Source organism: Adiantum capillus-veneris, chromosome 16 (genome assembly GCF_014529385.1).
Source record: "Adiantum capillus-veneris isolate H3 chromosome 16, ASM1452938v2, whole genome shotgun sequence".
In the NCBI taxonomy this organism is placed as follows: Eukaryota; Viridiplantae; Streptophyta; class Polypodiopsida; order Polypodiales; family Pteridaceae; genus Adiantum; species Adiantum capillus-veneris.
This window is the reverse complement of record NC_140946.1, coordinates 138,753,698-138,768,181: the sequence shown is the minus strand read 5'-3', so window position 1 is coordinate 138,768,181 and position 14,484 is coordinate 138,753,698. Positions and strand designations below refer to the sequence as shown.

Here is a 14,484-nt window from a genome sequence, read left to right as displayed (position 1 = left end):
TCTTCATATTCTTCCATAAGCCATGCTCAAGTGAAAAGTCTTTTCAATTTCAACCACTTTGTAGGTACAACAGTAGGGTAGACCACCATGTCTGGGCGTTACCCTTCAGATTAAACGTCGCCCTTCATACCTTGGAGGCTTCCAAGAAACGTCCTCGCAAAATAGAGATATCAAATTGTTGTGTGAATGCAAGGGCTCGATGGGTATCCTTGAAGCCTGAAAACGTATCAAACTTCACTGCTTAACCCCATCCTTGAACTCCTTGGGCTTCTTACTCTTTTTCCCACTGTCTTAGAGGACGAGGTCTCCTCCTCTAAGCTACTAGATTGCTTTCTGTGCTTTCTAGACTTTTGCTTGGATCTGTTTTTCTTGCTTCTGCTTTTTCTCATCCTCACTGGAACTAGAGGAAGAGGAATTGTCGTACCTATCTAAAGATAAAGAACAATCGGGGTCATCCTTAAATTGAACACACTTCTTGAATTTGCTAGCCACCTCGAAAGTTGATTTCCGGCCCAAATAACCAGGGTAATCCGCTGATTTGTTTTTCTTCCAAGAGTGCTTTGTCCTTTTCATCAACTAACTGATCTTCTTATCAAAAGCTTTGTTAAACTCTTCTTGCGAGTATGTACCTAGGATTTTGAAAAATTCCCATTTTAACCAGAATCTATGAAGATCCTCTCCTAAGCTTTGTGAATGAAAGGCACCGATTCCGTTTTGATTAAGACCAAAAAGAAAGAGCTGATGTCGTGAGGACGATGAGTAGCAAGGCAGCGTGAGGATGATGAGCAGCAAGGCGCCCGCGCTAGAGGCCGGGAGAGGTTGCGGAGCCTGTTTTAATTTAATTTAAGGGATGGAGTGTTGACAACCAAATCAACTTGTCGGGGTGATTGGTGCGGAGACTTTGAAGTGGCTGGAGTTCAAATCTGAACACTAAATGATGGTTTTGTTGCTCTGTGCAGGCAGCGTGCGAATCTAGGAATCTTCCCTGGGAATCTAAGAAGATTTGTGTGTAATGAAATAAGTTTCGAGTGCAGCTTCTGCTTTTCTCCACTCGGCTTTGCTTTCTGCTTCGTTGCAGACTTGCATAAACGGCATCTCACCATCGTGACAGAACCTCATCAAGTGTGTGTGATCCTTCAAGTGCTTCAAATACTTTGGGTCCTTTAAGGGTACTTGATTAATCTTTTTACACGTGTTAACTTGCAGTTGATGTCGGTACTCTGTCTTGTCAAGATCCCCCCTCCCCACCCCCATCATAAATTCCCAAATCTTGGGAAGGAGGCTTGCTCCCGTTGGAATCTCCGTTGGTTTCTTCGCTTCCCCTGCTAGGACTAGGATTTTCTTCATCTCCTTGTAGACACAAGGGTGTCGTCTCTATCTAATTCAATGCTAGAACCCATGTGTGTTGTAGAAAGGGATTAGATCCTTCATAGAAGAAGAATCGTCTGAGCTCTTATACCATTGTTACAGACTTCGACACTCCAAGCAAGAAATCAATAGCAACACATGAACGGAAACTGCAAATAGCTGAACTAAACTTGAACTGAGAGAGAGAGAGAGAGAGAGAGAGAGAGAGAGAGAGAGAGGGAGTCAACACGAAACGGCAGAGTTCCATCCTTAGATGCACTGGCCCCAAAGACTAGCACCCCTTCTGGTACTTCTTTATTATTTTCGCAAAGGTACAACTCCTCGAGGGTCCAACTATACGAAACTCTGCGTCCCAATGTTCTCTAAAAAGTGGCCCAAGGGGCTCTTATAAACAATACAAGGGATGCCCAAAAGCAGAGCCCCAAACGCTTTCATCCAAAAGCACCTGACCCCAAAAACATATGATCCCAAAAGTGAACGCAAATCTGCCAGCTCTGTAGCCAGCGCAAAACAAAAAACATGTACAGCGGTGCCATGTCAGCAGTCAACGCAAATTATAGAATCTGCACATCAACCCTTATGCTTTTGTTAGTTAGGGTTTAGGTCCCTCTTCTGTCCTCTTGAAGTTGGTAGGGTTAGATTATTAAAACCCTAACCTAGGCCATTCTTCAGTCCTCTCGATCAATCTTTTTAAGTTGGGAATACCACATCACAAACTTGTGATAGAGAGCATTCTATAAACATCCCCTAGAGGCCAAAGCCGACCTATATAGGACAAAACCAATACCTCTATTCATTACATTCCACTCCTGGCATCATGCCATAACAGCATAAAACAAAAGGTAGTTTTTCTCATTGTCAACACATGGCCACTGCAACATCTCAAGCATCCACACACGCAAATCCAAGCACCTTTGTTCATCCCGATCAAAGTCACGCAGTATTTCTTGTTTGGTAGATTTATGCTTGTTTAATAAGTTGATAATGCTTCACATTTAGTAACCTTGATTGGAGTTAGGTCTTCGAGCGAGCTCAACGGAGCGAGCTTTTTTTTTTTGGAGGGCCACCCTCTCTACCTCCCCTTCCTCCTCTTGCCACCCATGTGCTTCCTCCTCTTCCCTTGCTCCTCCTCTTCAACTTCCTCCTCCAACATCCTCCCTCTCCTCCACCTCCTCTCTCCATCTACTCCTCTAGCCGCCCTCCCTCCTCCTCCAACAATCGACCTTCCTTCCTCAAGATTTGACTCTTCTTCCTCTCCCTTTCCCTATCATTATATAACCTCTCTCTCTCTCTCTCTCTCTCTCTCTCTCTCTCTCTCTCTCTCTCTCCCCCTTCCCCCTTCTCCTTGCGTGCCCTCTCCAACTCCCCCCATCGCCCCTCCCCCTTTCCTCTCTCCCCCCCTCTCTCTCCTCCCCCATCGTCTCTCTCTCTCTCTCTCTCTCTCTCTCTCTCTCTCTCTCTCCAACTCCCACCCCCCATCGCCCCTCCCACTTTCCTCTCCCCCCCATCGCCCCTCTCTCTCTCTCTCTCTCTCTCTCTCTCTCTCTCTCTCTCTCTCTCTCTCTCTCTCTCTGTGTGTGTGTGTGTGTGCATGCCACTCTCTCCGGCCCCTTCTTTGTCCCCCATCTCTCTCTCTCTCTCTCTCTCTCTCTCTCTCTCTCTCTCTCTCTCTCTCTCTCTCTCGTCACCAGATAGATCTTTAAGGTCTCTTGGGATAGTTTCCTAGGACGTTAAAATTATCTTCTTCTTCTTCTTCTCTCTTGCAATCACTCATTCACTCTCTCCCTCTGTCTCTCTCCCCTTTCTATCTCTCTCACTCTGAGACAAAAGGGACAAAAATGGTGGGGTAGAGAGAGAAAGTTGGTTTTTTTTTTTTGGGGGGGGGGGGGGGGGGGGGGGGGGGGGGGGGGAGGGAGGGAGGGGAGAGAAGAGGAGATGGGGAAAGAGAAAGAGAGGGGAGGCACAGAGAGAGAGAGAGAGAGAGAGAGAGAGAGAGAGAGAGAGAGAGAGAGAGAGAGAGAGGGGGGTGGGGGAGGGAGGGGATGGGTGGATGGAGAGGAAGAGAATGGGGAGAGGAGTAGCGAAAAGAGAGAGAGAAAGGGCAGGGGGGGGGGGGGGGGGGGGGGTGCCGCACTAGAAAAATACATTTTTTCTAACCGAAGAAAATAAGGGAAAACTTGAAATTCTCTCGATTATTAGGTAAAAATTAAATGTTTTGCCGGTATTTACACTAAAACTTGTGAATTTTTCAATTTTCGTCAAGGATAGCTCAAAATATAGCGGAGATTTTTTAAAATTTCAGCCGATTAAAAACACTTTACCTTGCTTTTTTTTACTCTGATAGGGGGGTTGAGAGAGAGAGAGAGAGAGAGAGAGAGAGAGAGAGAGAGAGAGAGAGGGGGCCGAGGGGGGGGGGGGGGGAGGGGGGGGGGATTGCGAGAGGGAGAGAGGAGTGAAAAGGAGTTTATGCCCAAAAAAAAAAAAAAGAGCTCTCTTAAGCAAAGCTAGTAGGTTCCCCCAATCTTAGAAAAAGAAAATTGTTTCTGCAATGTCTTTGAAGATTCCAAATCAAATGTAAATGGTTGTCATATTTTGAAAAATTGGAAGGTGGAAAGCTCTGTAGAATTTAGAAGGTTGAGAGTCTGCCGAGGCGAGTGCCAAAGAATTGATTGCATTTCTTGCTCTGATTTCCCTCGCAATAACCTTGGTCGAACAAAGACGAATGAGCAATGGAAATGATTCCTAACGCCCTCCCAAGGGCTGCCCTCGCCTTGTGCTACCCATGTTCCCCTTTGGGCGAGGGCAGCCCTTGGGAGGGCGTTAGGAACTTAACCTTGCCCCTTGCCTCAATTCGACAGCCTGCGGCGGTCGCCTCAGGCCAACAGCTTACAACACACACACCTCGACTCGGTTCAATAGCTTGCGCTCGTTCAACACACAGAGGCCGCACAGCTCTACAGAGCACTTCAACTGTGGAGCGACTATGGAGGACGTCAACAACTCGATTCTGGGGCGACTTTGGAGCACGTCAACAACTCGCTTCTGGAGCGACTGTCGTCGGCTACCGCATATGTTGCCCATCCCGGATACTTGGAGGTCGGCTATTGCACAGCTTCGGTTCCTGCGCGCCACTTGCTACTCAAGGGATTTTGGCAACCCAAAGGTTAACTTTGCATTTTTGGTGGGGTGAAACCTTAGGGACTGTTCACAAGGTCCCCGGTAGCCAACGTTAACAGTGTGTGCAAACTTGCATCCGCCAGACCATGTCTTCTCCTAGTACCCCAGCCCACAACCTCAAGAGCTTTCTTGCGATGGCAGCTACCCCAAGAAAAGACCCCTTTGCTCGCCAAGATACACGGATCACAATCCTAGAGGCGCAAATTCAAGAGCTAATCAAGGAGAACGAGTCGCTTAAGCAACGCCTGCAGTTGCTTGAGGAAACAAAGGAAGACGAGAGTCAAGATCTACTTACAAAGACAAATGCATGAGGTAACACACAAGCAGCTTGACACTCAAATACAAAAAGCACTACAAGAAAACCAACTGCAAGAGTCTCTTGGATTGAAGGTCAGGATTGGTGGGCTCAACTCCCCATGGTGCACCGAGGAAGACACACTCGAAGAAGCCATCACCAAGCTCAATGATATTCTCCAACCAATTCACATTGAGCCGGATTCTATCTCTTGGATCAACGATACGAACAAACCAATGCCACCTAAACAATGTATTCTTACATTCAAGGACAAGGAAACGCGAATGAAGCTACTACAACAATCTCGCCTCCTGAAGGGAAGAACACTTTGGATTGCCGAGGAATTGACCCCAAATCAACTCAAGCTCAAGGCAAGTGAGCTCAAGAAGATGCACGAAGCTCGTAAACAAGGTAAATGGGTTGTCTATCAAGGCGATAAATCCATCATCCAGGAATTTCGAACTCCTAAACCGGCGCCTCCATCTCCCGACCCCCCTTAAGATCTACTATTTCCTTTTGTCTCTTTTTCCTTCTAATGGACCCTGAGTCCTTAACTGATATGTACCCCTCTGAAAACCCCGTTTTGTAATGATCCCTTTTTTTTTCTAGGTCCCATGGGTCATATGTGACCTCCGAGGACGATAATGAATCTCTCTCTCTCTCTCTCTCTCTCTCTCTCTCTCTCTCTCTCTCTCTCTCTCTCTCTCTCTCTCTCTCTCTCTCTCTCTCTCGCGAGCACCCTCCTCTCCATCGTTGCATCATTGGCCTCCCCCAAGCGTGAAGGGCCGCCTTGTGGGGTGGTGTTAGATCTTGGTTTTGTCCGTTGCAAGCCCACATGCATTCACTCTCTGCTCACCTTGTTCTACCTCGCAGTACATTCTTGTAGCTCTACCTCGAAGTGCCTTGTAGCTCTACCTCGCAGTGCCTCGCAGGTCTACCTTGCTTAGCCTCACAATTCAACATTGTAGTTCAGTCCCACTGCGCTTAGCCTTGCTCAACCTTGATGTGCCTTCCTTTTTCCTTCACACTCAACCCCAGTCCACGCGGTAGCCACGTACAATATCTTTTAGGTTTAGACACTCACACACTATAGCCGGTGCTCCTACGCTGCAAGCCAACCCAGCCCCATCGTGGATGATATGACAACCAAAGAGAAGACTACAACCCCAAAAACCCTGTGAGGACACAATCAAGCTTTGTGGTTGTTGTGGAAGCTCAAGGCAAGCTTGGCTGCATTGAACACCTCCAAACGGCCCTCAATTGGGACATGGAAGAGAATCACAATCTTAAAGATTGCATTTACAAGCTCAAGGCACGATTTGATTCAATCATCTGACTCGTCATCGAGAGAGAGAGAGAGAGAGAGAGAGAGAGAGAGAGAGAGAGAGAGAGAGAGAGAGAGAGAGATTTTATATCATCCTCGGAGGTCAATTATGACCCATGGGACCAATATTACGTGTGATGTAGTATGTGTGTGGTTGATGAGTGATACTCGATGCTTCAAAATTGTGGTGATGAGAGTTGCAATCGAGAGCCCACACTGTGGCTGGGAGAGGAAAGTGTGTAGGTCTAAGTCATGGCTGAAAATGTGAGGGAAGCAAGTTCGGATGTAACCAAAAGTTGAGCACTCTAGTAGTGTGTGGTACTCAGACTACCAAATTTGGTACTGTAATGCACATATAGTGAGGACAACTGAAACAGTAATGTAATGAAAGGTAACATACCAACATAATGTGCACAATCAATTTTATTCTTGTCCATTGTCCCAACGTCGCGTCTCACATCCAAGGGAGTGGGAGCTAAGAGGAATGGCTATGATAGTGTGTATCACTGACAAGGGGATCGGCTCAAGCATTAGAGAGAGAGAGAGAGAGAGAGAGAGAGAGAGAGAGAGAGAGAGAGAGAGAGAGAGAAGGAAGGGGGGGTGGGGAGAGAGAGCTGGGGGGCGAAGAGAATGAGCAAGGGAAAGAGGGGGAAGGGAAGGGGCCACACACACACACAGAGGGAGAGAGAGAGGAAAGAGGGAGGGACATACGGAGAGAAAGATAGGGTGTTGGAGAGGGTAACATGCACAGGGAGGGAGAGAGAGAGAGAGAGAGAGAGAGAGAGAGAGAGAGAGAGAGAGAGAGAGAAGGGCAAAGAAGGGGAAGGGGAAGGGCTAGAGAGAGGGGCAAGCCAAGAGAAAGAGGTGGAGAGAGAGAGAGAGAGAGAGAGAGAGAGAGAGAGAGAGGACGAGGTACTTGGCTGCTATAGTGGTGGGAGGGGCGGCAATGGGCAGTGGTGGTAGGATTAGGGGTGGCTCATGTTGGCAGTAAGCTAGCACCACTAACCACCAACGGTGGACTTAGGTGGTGGTTGCATTGGGTGGTAAGGGGCGGCAATGGGAGGTAGTGGTGGCAGCCCTCAAAAAAAAAAAAAAGCTCGCTCCAAAACTCACTTCGTTGAGCTCGCTTCATAACTATCCCCCCTTGATTGTCAATATGAGAGAAAGTTCTGTGTACCTTGTCAGTGTTCTCCCTTTGTCTTTTGAGAAGAAGACCAGTCATATGTGGTAGCAAAAGTATTTTATTTGCCCTCTCTATCTACATAGGGGCATCAGATGATTACTTCAACCTAAATGTTAATGATGACATTAAGAAACTGAGATCATTGTGGTGGCTGCCGAGATGATTATATGTAAGTGTACCAAAAATATAAGTAGACAAGTATCTACCATCTCTCGTCTCTTCTCTGCCTTGAGCTTTGCCTCACGTGCATCCAGTTCCAACCTTTCATGCTGACACATGGAAAAGGACAACTCTTTGAGCTACATTAGAGAGTGACCTGGCTAACAGCAAGGAAGAAAGGAAGGCAATGCCAGGGCAAATGTAGTGGATGAAATTTAGCTTACACTTATGAAATGCATGAGCTACATAGAGACCAAACCTCAAGCTTCTTCAACTCTTCCTTTTTGGCCTGCACTCTTTTCTCGTGTAGTGCTTTGATGGTATTGGGCCATCTTTGTGCTCTTTCATCAGACAAAGCATATAGTCTTGCTTTCTGCACCAAGAAAGTTTGAATATAAGAGCAAGCCAAATGAAAATTTAATGGAATTCTTAAGTTTGCAATGTTTCTTAATGGAAAGAAGGATTTTATGTAAATAATCATCTAGCAACCTATAGTCTTTCACTTGGGAAATATGGTAAAATAAACACTACTAGCTTTGTCGTGCCTCTTTGGAGCAAAACCTCACCTCTCCTACAGATGACCATATCACAAACTTACTCTCACCTCTTTTGAAAATCTTGCCTGCCGATCATTGGGAGGACTACCGCGCATACGCTGCAGATCAGCTTTTGTTATTTCAGTAAAATTCCGCTCCATCACATCCACCATCTTTTTTACTGACAACCTTTCATCACACATCAAAACTATTTGAACAAAATTGACGATTGGAGGAGATACATAGAGAGTGTGGTATTCGATTAAATTTGTGTGTGTGTGTGTGTGTGTGTGCGCACACACACACACACACACACACACACACACACACACAACACACACACAGAGAGAGAGAGAGAGAGAGAGAGAGAGAGAGAGAGAGAGGCAAACTTGCACTTAAGGAGAGTGATAGAATCACCTTGACGATAGTTTTGTCCATATGGACAAACTAAAGGATGGAGGGGGGAGAGAGAGAGAGAGAGAGAGGGAGAGAGGGAGAGAGAGATGACCAAGCCCTCTTAGGGAGAGTGGGGAGAAACATCCTAGTCAAAGTTTTGACAATCATGCCAAAATTGAGGTTTGGAGAGAGAGAGAGAGAGAGAGAGAGAGAGAGAGAGAGAGAGAGAGAGTTCTATTATCGTCCTCGGATGTCAAATATGACCTATGGGACCAAATGAACATGTCACGTGGTGTGAGTGGAGGTCATAAGTGACTCTCGATTTGTGAGTGAAGGTCATAAATGGCTGAGATTTGTAGTTTGGGGCAATGTGTGTGGTGTAATGGTTGAAGCGAGAACCTCTAGATTTCTCCCTTTTGCCAATTAATCTAAGAGAGAGAGAGAGAGGGGGGGGGGGGGGGGGGGGGGGGGGGGCGGGAGGAAGACAGAGAGCTTTGAGAAAGAGAGATCAAGGAAAGAAATCTATAAAGGTTTGACATGGGTGCAATTCATGTCCTCCAAGAACTTAAGATTCATCCATGTGGACAAAACCCAACAAATTCAAACTTGAATCATTGACCTCTTGCAAATTACAGTCCACGTAGAGAGAGAGAGAGAGAGAGAGAGAGAGAGAGTCGCAAACCTTGTATGGTAATAATGTTTGTCGAGCAATGCCTCTAGATTTGTCCATGTGGATAAAATCCAAAATTAGAACATTGATTTCTTGCAAAATAAATTTCACAAACAAGGCCTCTAGATTTTGTATCGAGTGTTGTGCTTGTCCTGCAAAGGACCTCTCAATGTCATGTATAGACAAGACAAAGATTAAGACTTGACCATTCACTTCTTACCAACTGCAATGTATTAGAGAGAGAGAGAGAGAGAGAGAGAGAGAGAGAGAGAGAGAGATCCCTTATGAAGTACAAACTCCCCATTCGTCCTCTGGATGGCGAGCCTTCTCATGCGAACACATCGTCTCCTACTACCCATGGTGCCAAGTTTGTGCTACCCTGAGTCTTTTGATTAACCCAAGCTAAACCCAATGCAAAATCAACCCCTACGTGGTCAAGATGCCAACATGGAAGCATCTTGTAGGGAAAAAACTTCCATGTATCAATCAAGTATATTTCATTGGTTAATTCATAATGGACCAAAAGTCTAAGATTCAATAGATTTTTCAAAGGTTGCAAAACATGCTTAATGTCGCATGCATGCCAATAACCTTCCTAAGTAATCCTTATGTCAACTTTCAACTTAACCTTAACAAAAGAAACAACAACCTAATTTGGTGATGAAGCAGATATAGCATAGAGCAGTAGTCACCATATCTACTTTATATAGATCTACATACAACAAGAAAAAGCACCTTCCAAGAGTAAGTGAGTGAGAAAATATATCACTACCCATGTATTTATAAGAGCATGAGGGTTGTAGAGCCTAGGGTGTATCACAAGGTAGCCAAAGAGAAACTAGTAAGGATCAACTTCCAAGAACTCAACAAGCCTCATAAATCTCAAAGGTATCCATATTTCCTTATGAATTTTGTCACATCCTTTTCTATTTAAGGACAACAAATTCATAAGTAACGTCAAGACACACAGGTTCTATGGCTAGGAGCATATTGCAATGGGGGCTAGAGGGATTCCTGTTCTCGGAGATGCACACATGGCAAAGGTTCCTATATATGGGGACATGGCTGGCCAATATAAGCAACAATTGGTTGGATAGAACATCAATGTGCTTTTCTAGGTTTGATTTGAGAGTTGTGATAAAGGAGGTCTTATAAGTGATTTCTTAATGGTATCAAAAAAATTCATAAGTAAAGACATGGGTCTTGTGGCTAGGACCCTATGGGAACAAGGACTAGAGGGCTCCCTATTCTAAGAGATGCACACATGGCAAGGGGTCCTATATATGGTGCATGGCTAGCTTATATAAGTAGTTGGGTGGGTAGCGCGCTTCAATGTGCTTTTTTGGCTCCGTTTTGAGCATTGAGGTTGTGGAGGTTTTATAAGTGACTTGTTCAAATCTTTGGTGTGTGTGATAGCTTGCAAGTGTTATATCTAAGCATTGGTTCTTAAATACCACACCACTACGCAGGGCTCTTTTTCTTTAGAACAACTGTCCAATTTTTGTGACTTATTAAACATGTGCAAGATATTTGTACCTATGGAGTTTGATATAGGATGCTAAACCTTTTATTGTGTTACAAGCAAGCATGAGTGCTAATTATTCAAGCGATCGATTTGCACTAGTAGAATATTAGGTCCATAAGAAAACATTGCAAGTACGAGCTCAATTTCCTCCTTCAAGAATGGAGGGTAAGTATTCTAGGTTTTCAAATGCAATTGATTAAATATGTTTGCCACGTATAGACCTTCTCTAATATTCTATAATGGGGGTAGGATCACATGATCACCTGAGATCCCTAATGACCAAAGGGAGAGTATATAAACTCTAGCTGTTAGTTTGATTGGAACCACATAGTTTTAAGCTGATAAGCTCATGTTGTGGGCATATGACCACGCTATCCTAAAAGTGGAAGAATAGACCTAAAGCAGGTTCCCACTTAGGAAAACATTAATGCTCTTATGAAGCTATTTTCCAAGTTTGGTTTCAACAACAAAAATTCGTTTGGAGCTGGAGAAGGGGGGGGATACTACTGGGAGACACGTCCAATAGCTAAAGAGCCTTGTGGCCAAGAGTCTATGGGAATATGGGCTAGAGGGCTCCCAATTCTAAGAGATGCACACACATCGCAATGAGTCATATACATGGGGGCATAGCTAACCTATTTAAGGAGCTGGTTGGGTGGAGCTTCAATGCGCTTTTTTCGGATCCAATTTGAAAATTGACATCTCAAAGGCCTTGGAGTGACATCTCAAGTAACCAATCTTTTTAAGTTATAGCTAGGAAGCCTAACCATGCTCGTGACTCTCCAAAGGTAGCTTATCACATAGTACTCATAGCTATACATATTTTTGGCCCGCCCAAGGGCCTCAAGCCTTAGAGGCAACTATTCTTTTTGCAAATGAAAATTAGGAGTCTTTTTTTGCCTTGATTAAATTTAGGAATATTTGATTGGTTGCAATAGATAGTGATGTCGTGATGGAAATGGAAGGAATAAACTATAAATTATTGATTTTCATTAACAAGCCCACATGCATGTGCAGTGCTATTTATTTCATTGTGGACCCTTAAGTGCCCACAATGAAATAAATACTACTACACATGCATGTGGCCTTGTTAAGGGTCCACAAAGAAATAAATATTCGCTAACAAGCCCACATGCATGTGCCCTTAAGTGCCCACAATGAAATAAATACTACTGCACATGCATGTGGGCTTGTTAAGGGCCCACAATGAAATAAATATTAGCCCCAAATGCATGTGCCCTTAAGTGCCCACAATGAAATAAATACTACTGCACATGCATGTTGGCTTGTTAAGGGCCCACAATGAAATAAATATTCGCTAGCAAGCCCACATGCGAACTATTTCATTGTGGGCCCTTAAGTCTTAACGTGAGCTATGCTCGTCCGTCCTCATCACAATATCACACAAGCAGGTTCAAGATGGAGGGGAAAAAACCATGTGCGCACCCTTTCAAAGGCAAGGGGAAAGTGTTTGGGGTGAAGACAGTGATGCGGATGGGGGCTAGCTTTAGAGGCATAGGCCACGAGGAGATGGTGACTGCAGCAACTGCCCTGTCCCGACAGAGCTGTATAGGGATCACCGAATGTACGGTCAACTAGAGGCAAGGTTGTGCAGTGGCATATTATTGCATAGAAATGCTGCATGCAAGAGGTCCCTACAGTAGTTTCACCAACTATAGCGAAATACGGGGTGGGGTGTCAAGCTGCTATGAGCCTTGTTGAGGGGGTTATTATTAATTAGTGTTGGTAGAAGACGCAAACATTTCCATTAGCTCAATGTAGTAGTAGTGCAGGCAGATGCGGCCATTTGCTATCTGCTATCATCATTCATCTTGCAAGCCGCCCATTCCTAACCTACCTCTGTTCATCCACTACTTCATTTGGTTTGCAAAATTGAGGGCCCTCAATAACTTAGCATCCTCCTTCAATTGCAGGCAGGGTGTTTTTTTCATCCGCTACATCGACTTCCTTCCACGGCGTCCTTCATACACCTTTTGATTATCTTGCAAGATCCAAAACTGCCCACAAAACTCTTCTTTTCTTGCCTACAATCGACCAAACTCCTCCCTCAGGATGTTTCTTTCTCAATGCTTCTCATGCAGTGGAAACTCATGTGCCACCAACTAGAGCACCTCCATCCTCCCCCACAAAAAGTAGTAGGTATAACGTTATTTCAAGTGCAAGATATTATCATTTTGAGGCTCCTCAAATACCATCCTTTAACCCCTCCATCATCGTTACCACTTGGCAGGCCTTGTGCTTTTATCACTTGTTTAAAACAGCAAAATAAGTAAGCATCAGGTTAGGATGCGGTTAAGGAGGGCAGACCACTCTTTTGAAAAAAAAAAAAAGCTCAAAGTTGTAGGCTAAAGACGTGTGTGTGTGTGTGTGTGTGTGTGTGTGTGTGTGTGTGTGTGTGTGTGTTGTAAACACACACAGATAAATAAATAGATGCAGACAGACAATGATAAGCTTTTATGTCCTTCTTAGCTTCCTTTAAACGTGAAGGGAATGGGATGACAGTAAATGAAGCCTAAGAATGAAACTTGAGTAGGAAAGATGGGTGCCACCAGGAGGATTTGAATGCTATTTGTACCCAGTGCGACCGAGTATATAAATGAAAACTTAGAATGCTTAATAAGTCACAAGGTTTTACAGTTGCAAATTCCTTGCTTTGAAGATCGCATTCACTCACACCCACACATGTTAGCCAATTGTCACAACATTTCACCAAAGTGGAGAGATCTTACCAAGGTCGTTGCTTACACGAATACCCACTGAGAGATGGGGACTACCATATCAATGCATATATTTGAATGCATGCCTTAGGGTAGAAGAGCCAATACAGAATTCATGAGATTGAGCATGCCACACCACTCATCTGTTCAAGCACAAATTTTGGATCTGATAGGCGCAAATGACACGTGAGAAAAGTAGGTTTCTGGCAGAAAAGGTATCAAACCTGCGCACAGCTCGTATGTGCCATTAGCACTACATTAGGGGTGATTAAGAAACAGAGACGGTTTTGCGCAAAAACAGAACCATAAATGCACCAAAATTGAACTCTGGATCTCACGAATAAGAGTTTGACACATCAGCTGACGTAAGCCAACTACTCGCACACGCATCTGTGCATTTCAGGGGGTACTATGTCTCCTTACTGGAGCCCGCATTACTGGCTCCTCTACCCTGGAGCAAATCGTAGGGACTGCAAGTGTTGTCACTGATTTTACATGACATCATGTGGCAGCTTCCATACGCATAGACTAATATTTGAGGGTGAGTACGGAACTTTTGTAAGTGCAAGCTGAATGAGCAGCAAATTGAATCACCCTAACGTGAGCAATTTCTGCTCTCAAGTACTAACTTTAAAGGGCCCCACATGGTACAGAAAGGCAAGAATCACCTATGTGAGTAGAGCTCCTAAGGTTTATACATCCTCATATCCATCCAAACAAATATTCCATGGTAACAAGCTGTCTGCTAGAGGAGCAACATATGAGTTGTAGAATCATCAGACAGAGACAATCACCTGCACGATGCGCTTCAGTATACCTTTTCTTCCGAGTAACCCAGCACTTTTTGAGTCCCATAATAACTGTGCGCGCTAAATTAGAGTTGTAGAAAAGCAAGAGTCCCAAAGGAATGTAAAACCAAGTGCTAGTGTCTGAGGAATCTCGAGAAGCACAGCAATTACACACAAATGTGCTTGTTTCATACTTTATGGCAAAGCCTACACAAAAACAACTAAAAATTTTAACAAGTTACCCTCTTCTGATCACGTAGAAACAATCGCGAGAAGCACAGCAATTACACACAAATGTGCTTGTTTCATACTTTATGGCAAAGCC

At 44.6% G+C, this 14,484-nt stretch overlaps 1 protein-coding gene across 1 annotated transcript; it reads right to left on the bottom strand.

Annotated features, from left to right (window-relative positions):
* Positions 1-5,920: 5,920 nt before the first annotated feature.
* On the bottom strand, positions 5,921-8,215 carry LOC147439956 (uncharacterized). Its single transcript, XM_086484435.1, has 5 exons — positions 8,111-8,215; positions 7,766-7,879; positions 7,554-7,616; positions 7,342-7,422; positions 5,921-5,947 (listed from the first exon to the last, which is right to left on the bottom strand). Exons 1-5 carry the CDS (start codon positions 8,213-8,215, stop codon positions 5,921-5,923), a joined length of 390 nt encoding a protein of 129 aa, XP_086340561.1.
* Between the last annotated feature and the right edge of the window lie 6,269 nt (positions 8,216-14,484).